The 17,501-nt window shown below is 49.1% G+C and overlaps 1 protein-coding gene across 4 annotated transcripts in view; it reads right to left on the minus strand.

The window, feature by feature from the left end:
• LOC136456656 (inositol hexakisphosphate and diphosphoinositol-pentakisphosphate kinase VIP1-like) overlaps positions 1-17,501 on the minus strand; it is a 35,291-nt gene that overhangs the window by 2,017 nt on the left and 15,773 nt on the right. For all 4 annotated transcript variants that reach the window (XM_066456582.1, XM_066456581.1, XM_066456580.1 and 1 more), the window contains 12 exons: positions 17,388-17,430; positions 14,299-14,381; positions 13,322-13,384; positions 13,171-13,245; positions 11,752-11,874; positions 11,316-11,554; positions 11,171-11,215; positions 10,526-10,592; positions 10,095-10,166; positions 9,699-9,940; positions 9,580-9,637; positions 434-601 (listed from right to left, as the gene is read on the minus strand). In XM_066456582.1, the coding sequence (XP_066312679.1) occupies positions 434-601; positions 9,580-9,637; positions 9,699-9,940; positions 10,095-10,166; positions 10,526-10,592; positions 11,171-11,215; positions 11,316-11,554; positions 11,752-11,874; positions 13,171-13,245; positions 13,322-13,384; positions 14,299-14,381; positions 17,388-17,430 (1,278 nt within the window). The remainder of the gene's footprint in view (positions 1-433; positions 602-9,579; positions 9,638-9,698; positions 9,941-10,094; positions 10,167-10,525; positions 10,593-11,170; positions 11,216-11,315; positions 11,555-11,751; positions 11,875-13,170; positions 13,246-13,321; positions 13,385-14,298; positions 14,382-17,387; positions 17,431-17,501) is intronic.

Here is a 17,501-nt window from a genome sequence, read left to right on the forward strand (position 1 = left end):
TTGGTGCAACTGATTGTTAGGCATGCAGAGACGTCACTGAACTGAAGAGTAGGTATAAGTAGACTGTTTATGTGATTTAATCAGTATCAGTTTCTGAGGGTATCTTAGGGTGAAAGGGTCACATTCACAGAGATATGCCAATCGTTTTTAGTGGGTGTAGTTTAAAAAGGATCTTTGACTATCAAATCTTTATATACTATTTTATTAGAAGTCATAAAATCAAAATAATTAGAAGGTGCTTTTAAATACAAAGCCAATTGTAGTAATTTTGTGGCATATTATTCACATATTATTAGACTAATTGTTGGTTAAAGCATGGTTTTAGACAGCCAAAATGCAGCCAATAAAAACAAATGGAAGGAGTACTCATATAAATATAAAAAAGGGTAACAATACAAATATGAAACTGGCATATGACTAGGAAAACCAATACCTCTGTATTTTCAAACATACGCAACACAATGTAACTCATGTAGTCGAGTTCACGTGTTTTAAATAGCAGATCTAGAGAACTTCTGCAAACAAGACTCTCTTCTCCATTCAGAGATTCGTCTAAATTGCAATAGCGAAGTATGTTCATTAGAGAGTGCATGTGTGATTCCTGCCAAGAACAAAATCCTGAGTTCCACTTATGAGGGGGATAAAACATTATATGAAGGAATAATGACAGCAAAGACAAGACACTTTTTTTTCAGCAAATAAAACATTATATGTTCATTAGAGAGTGATAAATCCTGAGTTCCACTTATGAGGGGGATAAAACAGTATATGTTCATTAGAGAGTGCATGCGTGATTCCTGCTTGTTAGTCGCTGAATTCTTACTCTTGGTAGTAGCAGAATTCTTACTCTCATCGAGAGAGGATGACACTAGGAGTTTGGGCAATTTTTTGGTTTATTTCTCACACAAATGCCATGCCAACCTGAGGGGTTGGGGATACATATTTATAGGTTGCTAGCCAGCCAAGCATATGCCAAGATGCTGTCCAAGATGCTGTCCTAGATGCTAGTCCTAGATGCTAAGATGCTGTCTTTCAGTCAAGGATGCTGTCCTTGATGGGCAGCAAGACTACCATGCTGCTGCAGCCCCACAAAGACCTACACAGAGACTTATTTATCATTCTCCTCCTAAGTCTTGTGCGTCGTCTTGTGGGAAAGTTGAACCATCCCGATCCTGGAGCAGAGCTCAAGGAACTTGATTCTCCCAAGAGGCTTGGTAAGCAGGTCCGCAAGCTGGTCCTTGGTGTTGATGTAGCTTGCCTTGATGCTCCCTTCCTCCAAACAGCCTCGGATGAAGTGGTACCTCACTCGGATGTGCTTACTCCGTTCATGGAAAACGGGGTTCTTGGCCAGGGCCAGAGCGGACTTGCTGTCCATCCTGAGCTCCACCGCTCTAGTGTCTCTGCCGAGGAGATCACCAAGCAGTCGAGCAAGCCAGAGCGCCTGAGTCGAAGCGGTGGAGGCCGCTATGTACTCGGCCTCGCAGCTGGACAGGGCCACCACCTGCTGCTTGACCGACTGCCAGCTAACGAGGCACTTGCCGAGGAGGAAAAGGATCCCGCTCGTGCTCTTGCTGGTGTCGCTGTCGCCAGCGTGGTCGCTGTCGCTGTACTTGACGAAGTGTGCCGCCCCAGGGCACCTAGGGTAGTAGAGGCCGTGGTCGAGAGTCCCCGCAACGTAGCGGATGATCCTCTTCACAGCCTGTTGGTGCTCGGTCGTCGGTCGCTGCATGAACCGACTAACGTAGCCGACGGAGAATGCCAAGTCCGGCCGTGTGTGGGCGAGGTAGCGAAGGCTCCCCACAAGATGCCGGTACTGCGTAGCGTCCACCTCCTCCGTCGTGCTGTCGCGGCTCAGCTTCAGCCTCTCCTCCATCGGAGTGAGAGCTGGGTTGCAGTCGGTGAGCCCAGCTAGCTCAACGACGCGCTTGGCGTAGGTGGTCTGTCGAAGCGTGATTCCGGAGTCATCCTGGTGCACCTCGATTCCCAGGTAGAAGGAGAGAGGCCCCAGGTCACTCATCTAGAAGGTGGCCTTCATCTCTTCCTTGAATGCCGCCACCTCTGCATCCTTGGTGCCGGTGATCACTAAGTCGTCGACGTAGACACCCACCAGCAGAGCATTTCCTCCACTGCCCCGTCGGTAGATGGCCGCCTCGTGCGGGCTTTGCTCGAAGCCCATCCCCTTTAGCGTGGAATCCAACTTGGCATTCCACGCCCTCGGTGCCTGCCGCAAGCCATAGTGGGCCTTGCACAGGCGGAGCACCTTGCCCTCCTTGCCGGGGATCGCAAATCCCGGCGGCTGGTGCATGTAGACCTCCTCCTTCAAGTCGCCGTTAAGGAACGCCGACTTGACGTCCATGTGATGAACACGCCAGCCCTCCTGGGCAGCTAGCGCAAGCAGGAGTCGCACGGACTCCATCCGTGCCACGGGAGCAAAGGCGTCGTCGAAGTCGACCCCCTCCTGCTGCACGAAACCTCGTGCCACCAAGCAAGCCTTGTGCTTGACGATGGCGCCGGCTTCATCCCTCTTCAGCTTGTACACCCACTTAAGGGTGATCGCGCGGTGACCACGAGGAAGGTCAGCAAGCTCCCAGGTGCGGTTCTTCTCAACCGCATCCATCTCCAATTGCATCGCGGCGCGCCATGCCACGTGTCTCTCGGCCTCTGCAAACGACCGAGGCTCGCCGTCGTCACACGCAAGGTGCAACTGCGCATCCAGGTCGTGAGGCACCAGTCCTGGCACCGGCTGGTCGCCGAAAAGGTTCTCCATCGTACGGTACCACGACGGCTCGCCGTCGTGGTACGCGTCGATGCGCTCCTCGTCGTGAGAGAGCGGAGTAGCGAGCTCAACCGGGCTGTGCTCAACACGAGCTGGTGTTGGAGTAGACATGCCCGGAGAGGTGCCTGTCGGTGCTGGTGCCGGCTGTGGTGGAGCCGGCGAAGAACTCATCGCAACCGAGGTCCTGGCTGGAGAGTGTGGTGCTGTCGGAGTAGCAGGCGTCGGGGTCGGTGGAGACTCGGGGACTGGGGTAGACGCGCTCGTCGAAGAAGAGCTGCCTACTCCCCCAGCTCCCTCGAAGTGGACATACTCAATAGTGAAGTCGTCGTACGTCGGAGCCGAGCCGTCGTCCACCGCCTTGTCCCACGCCCATCCTCGCCCTTCGTTGAACACAACGTTGCGCGCCGTGCGCACATGCTGTGTCTTCGGGTCGAGGATGCGGTAGGCCTTCGAGCCCTCCGCGTAGCCGATGAACACTCCCGGAGTGCTCCTGTCGTCGAGCTTGCTGATGTGGCCAAGCTCCTTGGCGAACGCGAGGCAACCGAAGACCCGCAAGTGGGAGACCGCCGGCTTGCGCCCATGCCAAGCCTCGTACGACGTCCTGCCGTCGAGCGCCTTGGTAGGCGAGCGGTTGAGGATGTAGACGGCCGACACCACCGCCTCTCCCCAGAAGACAGCCGGCATCCCCCTCTGCTTGAGAGGGCCCGAGCCATCCCCACAACCGTCTGGTTGCGCCGCTCGATGACGCCGTTCTGCTGCGGGCTGTACGGCGCGGAGTAGTGGCACTGAATGCCCTCATCAGCGCAGTACGACGCGAATTCAGCCGCCGTGAATTCGCCGCCGTTGTCGGTGCGCAGCACGCGTAGCTTGCGGCCGCACTCCGCCTCCGCAGCAGCCTGCGCGCGCCTGATGGCGTCCGCAGCCTCTCCCTTGCTGCCGAGGACCATCACCCACATGTAGCGGGAGAAGTCGTCGACGAGCAGTAGGAAGTAGCGTCGTCCTCCCGGTGTGGCCGGTGTCACCGGGCCACACAAGTCCCCGTGCACAAGCTCGAGCCTCTCCTTGGCTCGAAAGCTCGCCCGCTGGAGAAAGGGGAGTCGCCTCTGCTTCGTCAACACGCAGACGTCGCAGAGCTGCTCCACATGGTCGAGGCACGGCAGGCCTCGCACCATCTCCGTGGCACTGAGCCGCTTCAGGGCCTCGAAGTGAAGGTGCCCGAAACGCTCGTGCCACTGCCACGCCTCGTCGTCCCGACGAGCAGCGAGACAGAGGGGTTGTGCCACCTGCACGTTAAGGACGTAGAGTCGATTTGCTGCTTCTGGATACCTTGGCAAGAAGGCGACGACGGCGATCCCAAATCCTCATGACTCCATCCTCAACCACCACGCGCGAACCGTTCTCATCCAGCTGTCCCAAGCTGATGATGGAGTTCCTCAACGCGGGGATGTAGTAGACTCCGGTGAGCAGCCTGTGCTCACCAGGACACGGCGGTGAAGATGACGAAGCCGACGCCCTTGATCTCTATGCCGGAGGCCATCCCCAAACTTGACGGAGCCTCGGACGCTAGAGTCAAGCTCAGTGAAGAACTCCCGTCGACCGGTCATGTGATGGGTGGCACCGGTGTCGAGGCACCAGCCGTCAGTCTTGTCGTTGCCGGAGCCGTCGCCGAGGAGGGCGTGTGCTTTTGGCTCGTCAAGGTGGAGAGCCGCTGCGGCCGGTGCCGCTGGAGGTAGCTCGATGCTTGCATGTGCCATGAACAGAGCCAGCTCCTCCTCCGCCTGTGCGACGTGGGCCTGGCCGCGTCGTGGCTGTCGACAGTCCTTGGCCCAATGGCCAAGCTGGCCGCAGTTGCGGCAGGTGTCGTCTCGTGCCAGCTTGTGCTTGCCGGCGGCGCCGCCCTGGGCGCCTCCGCGGGCGTCACCCTCGGCACGTCCTCGCGCCCCGGCCTGGGCGTCTCTGCGCGCCTTGCGCGGCTTGCCACGCTTGCGGCCGCCTGTCGCGGAAGAAGGCTCCCCCTTCTTCCGGTCACCTTGGCAGGCAGCCCACTGCTCCCTAGTGAGAAGGAGCTTCCCGCCAGTGGTGATGGGCCCCGAGAGAGACTGTGGCTCATCGCTGTCGATGACCTTGAGGCGACCTATCGCCTCCTCGATCGACATCGTGGAGAGATCCAGCAGGGACTCGATCGAGCGAGCCATTTGCTTGTACTTCTCGGGGACGCAGCGGAAGAGCTTTTCGACAGCTCTCTCCTCGCCGTAGGTGTCATCGCCGAACTGCACCATCTTCTGCAACAGTGTTGAGACGGAGAGCAAAGTCATCAACGTCCTCACCTGGCTTGAAGGCCAGGTTCTCCCACTCCTTGCGAAGTGCCTGCAGTGTGGACTTGCGGGCGCGGTCGCTGCCGATGCGTGCCGCAGCGATGGCGTCCCAAGCCTCCTGGGCAGTCCGCTTGTTGGTAAGTGAGAACTGCATCTCGGGCAGGACTGCAGCGATGAGGGCATCCAGCGCCCGTCGATCCTGGTCGTAGTCGACATCGCCGTACCGGACTGCCTCCCACATGTGCCGCACCTGGAGCTTTACCCTCATCACCGCAGCCCACTCAACGTAGTTGGTCTTAGTGAGGGTAGGCCACCCACTGCCGGGGCCGACGTCCCTGACAACAGCCTGGAGCCCGTGGTAACCACGGTACCGATCCGGGGAGAGAGAGCCACGCTGCCTGTGACGGCCGCGCTCTCCATCGACCCGTCCGCCACCGTTGCCGTGCACGCCTCCTCCAGGAGCGCCACCGCTGTGCGCGCCTCCTCCAGGAGCGCCATCGCCGTGCGTGCCTCCTCCAGGAGCGCCATCGCTGTGCACGCCTCCTCCAGGAGCGCCGCCGGCGCGTCCGCGCCTGTTTGGGCTGCCGCCGCGCTCGTGGGCGTGCGCGGCTACCCACTGCGCCGCCCGCGCTCGTGCTGCCTCCCTCCCCAGCAGCTCAAGGTCCGCGTCGGCGCTGTCGTCAGCAGAAACGGAGCTGCTGATGTTGCCGTGCAGAGCCTCGACCTCTGCTGCGGCCGCACGCGCTGCATCCGCCGCTGCCGCTGCTTCCGCCTCCGCTCTGGCTGCTGCTAGCTCCGCCGCTGCCAGCCTCGACGCCCTTGCCGCCGCCGCCGCGGTCTCTGCCGCCGCTCGCTCGCGTTCCTCTGCAGCGGCAAGTTCGGCCTCCTGTCGACGCCGCGTGCTCGAGGCGACCGAGCGTTGAGACTGCCCTGCGGACATGACGCGCTACCGGGGGGCTGCTACGTGGGAAGAGGGCTGCTTCAGAGGGAGAGGGGTGAGCAGGAGCGGCTGGAGCTGCTGCTGCTCCCAGCTGGGGCTGTTGCGCGACTGGGAAAGGAGATGAGCAGGAGATGCTAAGGCTACAGGATAGTACGGCTCTGATACTAGTTGTTAGTCGCTGAATTCTTACTCTTGGTAGTAGCAGAATTTTTACTCTCATCGAGAGAATGACACTAGGAGTTGGGGCAATTTTTTGGTTTATTTCTCACACAAATGCCATGCCAACCGGAGGGGTTGGGGATACATTTTTATAGGCTGCTAGCCAGCCAAGCATATGCCAAGATGCTAGTCTAAGATGTTGTCCTAGATGCTGTCCTAGATACTAGTCCTACATGCTAAGATGCTGTTCTCCAGTCAAGGATGCTGTCCTTGATGGGGAGCAAGACCACCATGCTGCTGCAGCCCCACAAAGACCTACACAGAGACTTATCCATCACTGCTAACAAATGCCACCAAATAAAGTATCTCTACCATATAATGTTTTAGAAAGACACTTTTTTTTCAGCAATTCGTCGGGGAAATTGTATATTTAAGTAGCACTACAATATGAACGAGTCATGAAAATTGTTCACAAGAAATACATGTGTAATATTTGATTAGCACTAAAATATTTTTTTGAGGAAAACTAGAGGGGCTTGCACCCCTACAGCACTTTTATTGAAAGTAAAAGGTACATATTACAAAAAACAAGCCTACGAAAAGGAAAAGGAATAGGAATTACATATTAGCACTAAAATATTAAGAACAACAACAACAACAAAGCATTTTAGTCCCAAGCAAGTTGGGGTAGGCTAGAGTTGAAACCCAACATGAGCCCTTAGTCACGGTTCAGGCACGTCAATAGCTGCTTTCCAAGCACTTCTATCCAAACAAAGATCTCTAGGTATATCCCAACCCTTCAAATCTCTTTTTATTGCCCCCCCCGCGCGCATGTCAGCTTTGGTCTTCCTCTACCTCTCCTCACATTGATATCTCGACTTAGGCCTCCACAATGCACTGGTGCCTCTGAAGGTCTCCTTTCTCCTTTGGACATGGCCAAACCACCTCAACCGATGTTGGACAAGCTTTTCTTCAATTGGTGCTACCTCTAGACGATCACGTATATCATCGTTCCGAACTCGGTCATCCTTGTGTGACCACAAATCTAGCGCAACATACGCATTTCCGCGACACTCGGTTGTTGGACATGTCGTCTTTTCGTAGGCCAACATTCTGCTCCATACAATATAGCGGGTCTAATCGCCGTTCAATAAAACTTGCCTTTAAGCTTTTTTGGTACCGCTTGTAACATAGAATGCCAGATGCTTGGCGCCACTTCATCCACCCTGCTTTGATCCTATGGCAAACGTCCGCATCAATATCTCCATCCTTCTGTAGCATCGATTCTAGATAGCGGAAGGTATCTTTCTTAGGCACCACATGACCTTCCAAACTCACCTCTCCCTCCTCATGTGTAGCGTTGCCAAAGTCGCATCTCACATATTCTGTTTTAGTTCGACTTACTCTAAAACCTTTGGACTCAGGGGTCTGCCGCCACAGCTTCAGTTTCCTATTTACTCTTGCCTGGCTTTCATCAACGAGCACTACATCGTCTGCAAAAAAACATACACCAAGAGATATCCTCTTGAATGTCCCTTGTCACTTCATCCATTACCAAGGCAAAGAGATACGGGCAAGGCTAATCCTTGATGAGGTCCTATTTTAATCGAGAAGTAATCTGTGTTACTATCATTTGTTCGGACACTAGTCATGGCATTGTTGTACATGTCCTTGATGAGGGTAACATACTTTGTTGGGACTTTATGTTTGTCCAATGCTCACCACATAACATTCCTTGGTATCTTGTCATAAGCCTTCTCCAAGTCAATGAAAACCATGTGTAGGTCCTTCTTCTGCTCCCTGAGCCGCTCCATAACTTGTCTTATTAAGACAATTGCTTCTATGGTTGACCTTCCAGGCATGAAACCGAATTGGTTCGTAGATACCCGCGTCGTTCCTCGCAGTCGATGCTCGATAACTCTCTCCCACAGCTTCATCGTGTGGCTCATCAACTTAATTCCCCTATAATTAGTGCAACTTTGGATGTCTCCCTTGTTCTTGTAGATTTGTACCAATATGCTTCTTCTCCACTCCTCAGGCATCTTGTTCGATCGATAGATATTGTTGAACATCTTCGTTAGCCATACTATAGCTAAATCCCCGAGACATCTCCACACCTTGATCGGAATACCATCAGGGCCCATCGCTTTACCCACTTTCATCCTTTTCAAAGCTTTTCTAACCTCCTACTCTTGGATCCTACGCACAAAGCGCCTATTGGTGTCATCAAACGAGTCGTCCAACCAAATGGTGGACTTCTCATTCTCCCCATTGAACAGCTTATCAAAATACTCTTGCCATCTATGTCTGATCTCATCCTCCTTCACCAAGAACTACTCCCTCTCATCCTTAATGCACTTGACTTGGTTGAAGTCCCTCGTCTTTCTATCACGAGCCCTAGCCATCCTATATATTCCTTCTCTCCTTCCTTTGTATTCAGACGTTGGTAAAGACCCTCGTAAGACCGCCCCTTCGCCTCTCCCACCGCTCGTTTTGCAGTCTTTTTTGCCACCTTGTACTTCTCTATGTTGTCTGCACACCAGTCCTGGTACAAGCGCTTATAGAATTCCTTCTTTTCCTTAATAGCCTTTTGCACATCTTCATTCCACCACCAAGCGTCTTTCAAGTGGAATTGCTTCAAAAAAAAAAACCGAAAACGAGGAGAGCTGCGTATCAATATATTAAGAAGAAAAGGGTTTAAGAAACCCAAGGTACAGCCAGCTTTTTTAAGGGAGAACCTAACAGGAAAAAAACAGAAAGAAAAAAACACCTAAAACCAAGAGGGATAGGACCTGACCCAGGAAAAATTTCCTAACAGAAACTTAAACCTGCAAAGGGGGCAGGGCGAGGAGATGATAGACTCCTCTAGTTCCATCTGTTGTGAAGTATTAGTGGATTGCCCACCTCTTCCCAATCGCTTAAGCTTTTGGGTTCACTTGGTTGGTGCATGAAACCTAACATGGTATCAAAGTCAGAGGCCTCGGGTTTGAGTCCTGGTAGAAGCATCTTTTAAGTCCTCCGCTCCCTTGTTCTGGTTGCACGTGAGTGGGAGTGTTGTGAAGTATTAGTGGATTGCCCACCTCTTCCCAATCGCTTAAGCTTTTGGGTTCACTTGGTTGGTGCATGAAACCTAACACCAGCCACACTCCATAGGTGCATCTCCTCTATCTATAGGGGCAGGGCGCTTCAAAATGTTCAAACTGAAAGGGTCAGGACAGTATACATGTTTTTTCTCTTCAACCATCAAGAAACCCATGAACATGAGCTTCTGTAGACATACCTAAGTAAATCGATTTAGCTAGAAGTTCTAGCAATGAGAAAAAGAATACAATTTCCTTTTAAGAATCATTATACGATATGGTTCAGAGTTTGCAAGTCAGTTATCATACCGATGTAAAATAGAGCCTTGTTCGAACACGTCGCTCAGGATCAACCACATTGGCATATCTGCAACAAAATTACTTGATATGTTTTCCAACTAAAAAAATTGAATCTCTTAGTAACTTACTTTGGATCCAAGCAGTATTTTGTTTCCTCGTGGGAGTCATCTAGATCAATGGCCTTCTTGTTAGAGCTAGATCTTTCAACACATTCATTCCTAACCTCCTCATAGTAACTCCTCTCCTTAAGTTTTGCAGATGACACTGTCGTTGTATCGTTATGTGTGTTAGATTCAGCAGCAGCAGCAGTAACCTCTCGTCTTGTGTTATGCAGGTCAATTAGAATCTTCCCCAATAAACGGCGTGCTATCTATAGATAATGACAGAAGAAACAGCGATATGATTATGTCCAGAAAACAGAAACCATTGTCTTTCTTGCTACAAATACTGCAAAATATGAATAAAGAACATGCATAATGCAAGAGCAGTGTCCCTAGCTGCTGAATTGTAGTACATGCGAGTACCTTTGAGCCAATTTTGAGTTTCTGCTTTGGATTTATTCCATATTCATTTGGAATGACACCATCAGCTAGCAACTGAACGAAAGAGTAACAACAAAACAGTTAGATACATTGGGCACAAATGGACTAAGATCATTAGAATGAGCAAGCTTCAATTCACAGTCCAGGATTCAATTTATGCATGTTACACTGAATAGCCATGATAAGTTAGGTACATGTTTCTAGTAGTGGAAATCTACTGAGTTCATGTAGTGCTAAATGTACTACATAACATGAAAATTTACCGCACCCAATCTGTTAGTTGTATGCCTATAATATGGAAGAACATATATCCTCGTCAGAACATCAACGATTTATTGAACAGATATAAATCGGTCAAGATTTAACTTTTTTTAATCTGTGGTACATTTAAAAAGCATAAAAACCTGATTCACCTGAGAAACTTTGAAGAGATCACTCAGACCAGTAAGGTTGAGATGCGAGTTATGAAGAAGGTCATACCTATCATACAAGAACTATCATTAGGAAGATAGCACATCATTATAAAGATGAGTATGATATAAATAAACGAGAACTGCAAAATTGAAAGACTTCAGTTGACATGAATTCAGATGATGATACAAATGATTAACTAAGTTGACAAATGCCAAATATAAGAAGTTATGATTTTCCTTTATACTTCAACGTGATCTTTATCAGGAAACAAAACAGTGGTTCCTTGCAATATTTGCTTCAATGACAACCGAAATTTATATCACAGGTATTTTTGGAAACGGCACAGAAATAATATCTCAAAAGTTCATTATCAAAACACATTAAATGGACGGGGATCTGAATATATAACTACAAAGATCTACATAGTGTGGTATGAAAGACTCTTTTCGTGGCAGGTCTGTATTCGTTTTTAGGTGTGGGTGTGTGAATTGGGAGTTTTGGGGTGTTTCTGGTTCCATGCCCTCTCCCTTGTTCTTTCTTCTATTTTAATGAAATGACGCGCAGCTCCCATGCGTTGCTCGAAAAAAGGCGACTCTTTTACAAAGAGAAACCCATATACATTATCTGATGGTAAGATTACCTACTTGCAAGAGTCATATATGTCAGGAATTTGTGTAGTGTCAAAGCGCCTGCATCATAGCGAAAATTTTTACAGTGGTTACACCAGGTGGACTTCCTTCAGAGAACATCAAGTGTTCAACAAGGATGCCAAAAGGATAGAAGACATACTTTTTCCTTTCATTGTAGAGACCCCTCTCTAGTTTCTTCCAACGGGCAAACATCAAAAGAAAGCTTTCACTACCACAAGGCAATCCAGCAGAAATACGATCCGTATCAATTTCTGCATTCCCCAGTGCCGTTGCTATATCATAAGGAGGATTTGGTGAATCACCACCTATGGCAGCTTTCTCATCTTCATCATCAGAAAGCATCTTTACTTGCGCGGTTATTTCTTTTGTCAACTCAGCCTGATAAGACAGTACAAACCTATTATCATTACAGTTGTTTTGACACTGAAAGTTACTGCAAAAGCAACCCACAGAGGTTGCAGGGTTGCAATAGTTCTTAATATAGTAAGGAACTCATAATGCTAAAGTATAGAATAATAGTTCAAGAGGAATTAGGAAAATCTATGAAGAACTCAATGAGAAAAAAATGTCCATACCAAATCTGTGAGAAGCTGAGCAGCATTTTTAGGCACTCTAGCTCCATCAACCATCCATGGGAATTCCATAGGTTCATTACAATTTGCAACTTCAGAAGATATGATGATATCATGCAATTGAGCCTACAAAAGTCAGGTATCTTTAGAGACATAGGAGAAAAAAATTGTACATGATCCATATCTCAAAAAGATGATTGCATATGAATTGAACATGTACAAAACCATACACATTCTAGATTATTTTTCAAACTTGAATACAGATCTCCAAGGGTCCGTAAAAGACAAACAGTGGCTGGGGCTTTGGACAATAATAAATGGGTTTCTGTAATACGTAGGAGTCTGTCTTGGATTGGAATCAGGGAGTTTCTGCAACTATGGGACTGTGTCCAGGGTCTTCAGTTAAATGATTTTGAAGATCGACACATTTGGAAATTGGAACCTGGGGGCTGCTACTCCTCTAAATCTGCTTATTGGGCTTATTTCCAGGGATCAGTAACCTTTGAGCCTTGGAGAAGACTCTGGAAAACTTGGGCTCCAAATAAGTGTAAGGTTTTTCTTTGGTTGGCAATTCATAATAGGTGCTGGACGGCAGATAGACTTGAAAAGAGAGGGCTGCCTCATCCTGAGCAATGCCCCCTATGTGATCAGGAGGATGAGACAGTACAACACTTGCTAGTATCTTGTGTGGTGGCAAGACAGGTTTGGTTCAAGCTTTTAGCACCCCTGAACCTGGGTGATTGCATTCCAAGGCAGCGGGAGCGCAGCTTCGCCGAATGGTGGCGCAAGGTTTTGAAGAAAGTGAAAAAAGAATACAAGAAGGGGGTAAATTCCCTAATAATTTTGGGTGCTTGGATGATATGGAAGCATAGAAATGCCTGTGTGTTTGAGGGGATGGCTCCCTCGGTCGATTCCATTATGAGAGACCTCAAAGACGAACACAGCCTTTGGTATCTGGCCGGCGCTAAGAAGCTACAAGACCTAGGCCTAACTGGTGTAATTTAAACAGCTAGGTCAAGTTTTGGTCATGTATTTTTCTGTTTCATAGGCTAGTTTTTGTTCTGTTTATCTATCTATCATATTTGGTCCCCGTATGAGAGAAGGGAGTTGTATGGGGACCTTTTTCTCTCTCTAATGCAATGAAGCGCAACTCTCCTGCGTTTTCTAAAAAAAAAAAACTTGAATACAGATACATAATACATGGCTCCATTTTTCTTGTCTTCAACTCTTCAATTCCTGTTGGACCACACTTCTTTTGATTTCAAATATTAACTGAGTGCATCATACTTATAAATGTTTTACCCCAAATTCACAGTTGACAACATTTGAGTGGCAACTTTGACTCCCTTGGAAAACTAATCTAAAGTTTGAAAACTGAAAGCAACAATTTCTTAAGTATTTGCAATGGCGTATGAAGAATACCTTTGCTTCATTTATGTCAATAGTACCATCCTGAAATCCATCTAGCATAGACGAGTCCTTACTAACAAGTGAAACCTGGAGATAGTAAAAGCAGGAGAATTATGGTCCTGCTTTGCTCTGACTGATATAGATTTACAGAAGAGGAACGGACCAGGATTGGTGTCAACTCCCCCTCCAAATCAAGAAGACCTTTAGCAAAAGCCGCAGCAGACATCTAAGGTATAACAACTACCATTATGTAGTCAATCAATAAAGAACTGAGACTCTGAGAGTACAAAAAGAATAATGGAAGACAGTAAAGACCGGGAAACCAGTTCTTTCTGCGATGGCTAATGTCCAATCAGACACAAGATTCATAGTTCTTTTTTTTTGGATGCCATGCTCGTTATAATTAGGTTCAGTGAAACGACCAAACTTTTTACGAAGCATTTGGCAGTTTATAACAAGGTAACACTAATATACTAGTTTGACAGTCACAACGTCAGGTGATCTAGGGAAAAACATTCAAGGTGATACAACCACGGAATTATACAGTACTATTTATTACAAAGTACAGTTACCAATGAACTACTTGAACCTAATCACTTCTTCACAAATCCAATGCAATAAATAATTATAATATGGCATGTCACATAGGTATAAATGCATTAAAACATACACCTAACTGTACAACTTGCCACTAGGTAATGATGACCATACGATTGGGGATCGTTTTTCAAATCCTGTCATAGTAGCATAAAGTTTGGGGCATAATACATATGTGGACATAAATAAATTTGTCGATTGTCTACGGTGAAGGTAACTAGTTTGAATTCTTAACTCAGAAGCAGAATTAGCTACTCCATGACAGTTAAGACTCCTAGAAATCTCTGTCAATACGTTGATTGATATATTCTTCAAAAAAATGTTGATTGATATGGAACATGATGTATCATACAGAAACAGAAGTCGAGCCCAGCTCAGTTTGGGAGGTGTGGATGAATGCCTAGACCACCTAGGTTCTAGTCCTCATCGAGGAGAATTTGGGTATTTTCTTATCAATATTAATATTAATGTAAAGCCACCTAAATCCTCCTAGGTTGGTCTAATTTTTTTTTACACAAACAGAAATGGAGACTATTTACATACCTGAACGCGACCTTCATCTGAGCTGTATATCTTCAGATCATGCCTATATGTACTGTGGAGGCGAAGCAATCCTGGCCCTTCACCTATAAAAAATTTCACAAACTTAACTAGAGAAAGACAATGTTGCTAGGCATTCAAGAGAAATCGAGATGGACCTGCAATAGATAAATAGCAAAAGACTGGAAATGAATTTCAATTAAGGCTGAGCAGAATGGTATCCAAAATTCCAAATCAACAAAAGAGAAAAAGGAAAGGGATATAATAGGGTACCGAAGTTTTTTTTTTTTTTTTTTTTTTTTTAAGCAAGGGCAGGAGCTCTGCCAATCAATTAAGCGGAAAGAAGTTTTATGTACAAGATGACACTAAGGCCAAAAGGACCACCCAGCCTAAGTGGCACAAAAGTTCCAGAACAGGAAGAACACAAATCAGGCAAAAACACTAGACAATATCGTTAAGGATGTGAAGTTCCAAAGTCCATTTTATATTGCTCTAGATCCTCTTTGGCTCACCCAGCTACCTGAAGAGCTGTGGAGTAATTGTTGTAAAAAATTCTCCGATTGCGCTCGTTCCAAAGATTCCACATAATATATAGGGCCATTCCATTGAATTACCATGTCCTCTCTTTGGGGACTGAGGGCAAGGTCGCCTCACACCAGTCAACTAAGGTGTCGGCGTTGGCCTGAAGGGCTGGTTGTAGGTTTCCAAAGTTTTCCCAAGATGCCACCCTGTTCCAGATTTCCTGTGCGAAGGGGCAGGTAATACAAAGGTGATGTCCTGTTTCGAGCGGGCTGTTGCATAGGACGCAGCTATCCTGGTGAGGCCATCCTCTGACTGCAAGGTTGTCAGCTGTTAGAATTTTGTTTTGAATGAGGATACAGGCGAATAGCTTGCACTTGTTCACCGCACGCGCGCCAAATGATGTCTGTTTTGAACCTGCGGTAAGTGCCGTAGAACTGTGCACGGTAGGCCGATTTAGTGGTGTATTGCCCATCATTAGTCCTTTTCATTTAATCTGGTCATCCAGATCGGGCTGCAGCTGTACGTACGTCCTGAATGCGGATCCAGAGGGAGACAAATTCTTGTAACTGTGTGGCTGTTGTGATTTTATTCCGCAGCGAACGAATCCAAGTATCTTGGTGTCGGGGACCAATACTAGGGTACCCGAAGAGGAGGAGCTAGACCCCTAGGTGCGCAAGCTTCGCCTCGCCCGACCTTTGAGGCTGCGGGCTCCGTCTCGCCCGACCTCTGAGGGCTGGTTCCGCCTCGCCCGGCCTCTGGGGGAGGACTCCGCCTCGCCCGACCCCGAGGCCGCGGGCTCCGCCTCGCCCGACCCTGCGCTCCGCCTCGCCCGGCCTCTGGGGGAGGACTCCGCCTCGCGCCCTCACCCGACCTCGAGGCCGCGGGCTCCGCCTCGCCCGACCCTTGGGTCTGCGCTCCACCTCGCCCTGCCTCTGGGGGAGGACTCCGCCTCGCCCGACCTTTGGGTCTGCGCTCCGCCTCGCCCGGCCTCTAGGGGAGGACTCCGCCTCGCCCGACCTTTGGGTCTACGCTCCACTTCGCCCGACCTCTGGGGGCGGGCTCCGCCACGCCCAACACCGAGGCTGCGGGCTCCGCCTCGCCCAACCTCTGAGGGCTGGTTCCGCCTCGCCCGACCCCGAGGCCGCGGGCTCCGCCTCGCCCAACCCTTGGGTTTCAGCTCCGCCTCGCCCGGCCTCTGGGGGGGACTCCGCCTCGCCCGACCCCGAGGCCAGGGGATCCGTCTCGCCCGACGGAGACCCATACCACCGTCAACCACTCCAGGTCCAAGCGAATGGGCCCGGGTCAAATCTCTGACACCAGGGAGGTGACCGGCACGCCCCGATATAACCCATGGCCGTGACGGGCCATACCTGGGGATTCACATCAGGAACAGCGTCGGACGTACCGGTGCTGTTCTGCCTAACCCTTGTACGGATATAACCCGTGGCCGTGACGGGCCATACCTGGGGATTCACATCAGGAACAGCGTCGGGCGTACCGGTGCTATTCTGCCTAACCCTCGTACGGGCACTGACAGGCGCGTCAGCTCACCACGACGTCCGTCAGGACGAAGTGGAGCGCCAAGACCGGGAGATGACGCCTGCGCATGGCGCCAGTAACGGACATGGCCGCGACGTGGAGCTGTCTCTGTTGACGTCTACAGGGTCGGCGGGACTCGCGTGAAGGAAAAGGACCTGGCGATCCTGAAGGACTTCCTCTCCTTCTCATTCTCCTATTTTCCCTCAACTGTAACTTGTGCTTTCCTTTGGCCTATAAAAGGGAAAGCAGGACGTCCCATGAAAAAGACCGGACTCGAATCGATCGCATCGGAACACATCACACCGATTCGGACTCGAACCCCGAACCGATTAGAACACACAAGCACACAGCAGAGAAGCGACCGAGCCCTCGGCGCCCGTTCGCTCCTCTCACCAGAGACTTGGGACCTGTCTCTCTCTCGACCGTTTGTAACCCCTACTACGAACTTTCAGTGCTAGTAACACGAGCAGCAGTAACGAACTGGACGTACGGACATTCTGTCCGAACCAGTATAAACCTCGTGTCCTCTTAGCACACCACCCGGGCCAGACGCGCAATATTAGAAGTTTACTAGCCGGTGGCAACTCGAAACACCGACAGTTGGTCTAGTTCTTGCTGCACCGTTTTGTTCCTCATTCTTACCAATTCGAAGAGATGAGGAGCTAGATTTTTGGGCAAATGTTTTGGTGGCTGATAACCCAAAATCAAGAATCAGCTGCAATTGTAGTAATGCAGCTGAACTGAATTTACCAGACCTAAATCAAAAGACTTTACAAAATTTTCAGGCAAGATTTACTTTTGTTCAGTTAAGTCTGACCTCAAATTGAGAGCCAAGGGGGTCAGTAAAATAGAAAAGTACCTAAATTGGAAGATATAGTGAAGACTATGCCAAAATGTATGCTAATCTGTTCAGACATGCATTTCAGCTAAACCCAATCATTCAAGCCAAAATAGTCATTTGGAGACAAACGGCAAGATAGACAATTAGAATCTTTAATGTAGAATATTGACCAAAGTTTAGAAGGCCATACTTGGATACATATTATTTCTGAAGTATCTTCCCAATTCTTCCGCCTGTGCAATCAATCAAAAGCATCCGGGAGAGAAACAGAGTATTATAAGAGTTACTCAAAATAAACCAACAA

Source organism: Miscanthus floridulus, chromosome 6 (genome assembly GCF_019320115.1).
Source record: "Miscanthus floridulus cultivar M001 chromosome 6, ASM1932011v1, whole genome shotgun sequence".
Lineage (NCBI taxonomy): Eukaryota > Viridiplantae > Streptophyta > Magnoliopsida > Poales > Poaceae > Miscanthus > Miscanthus floridulus.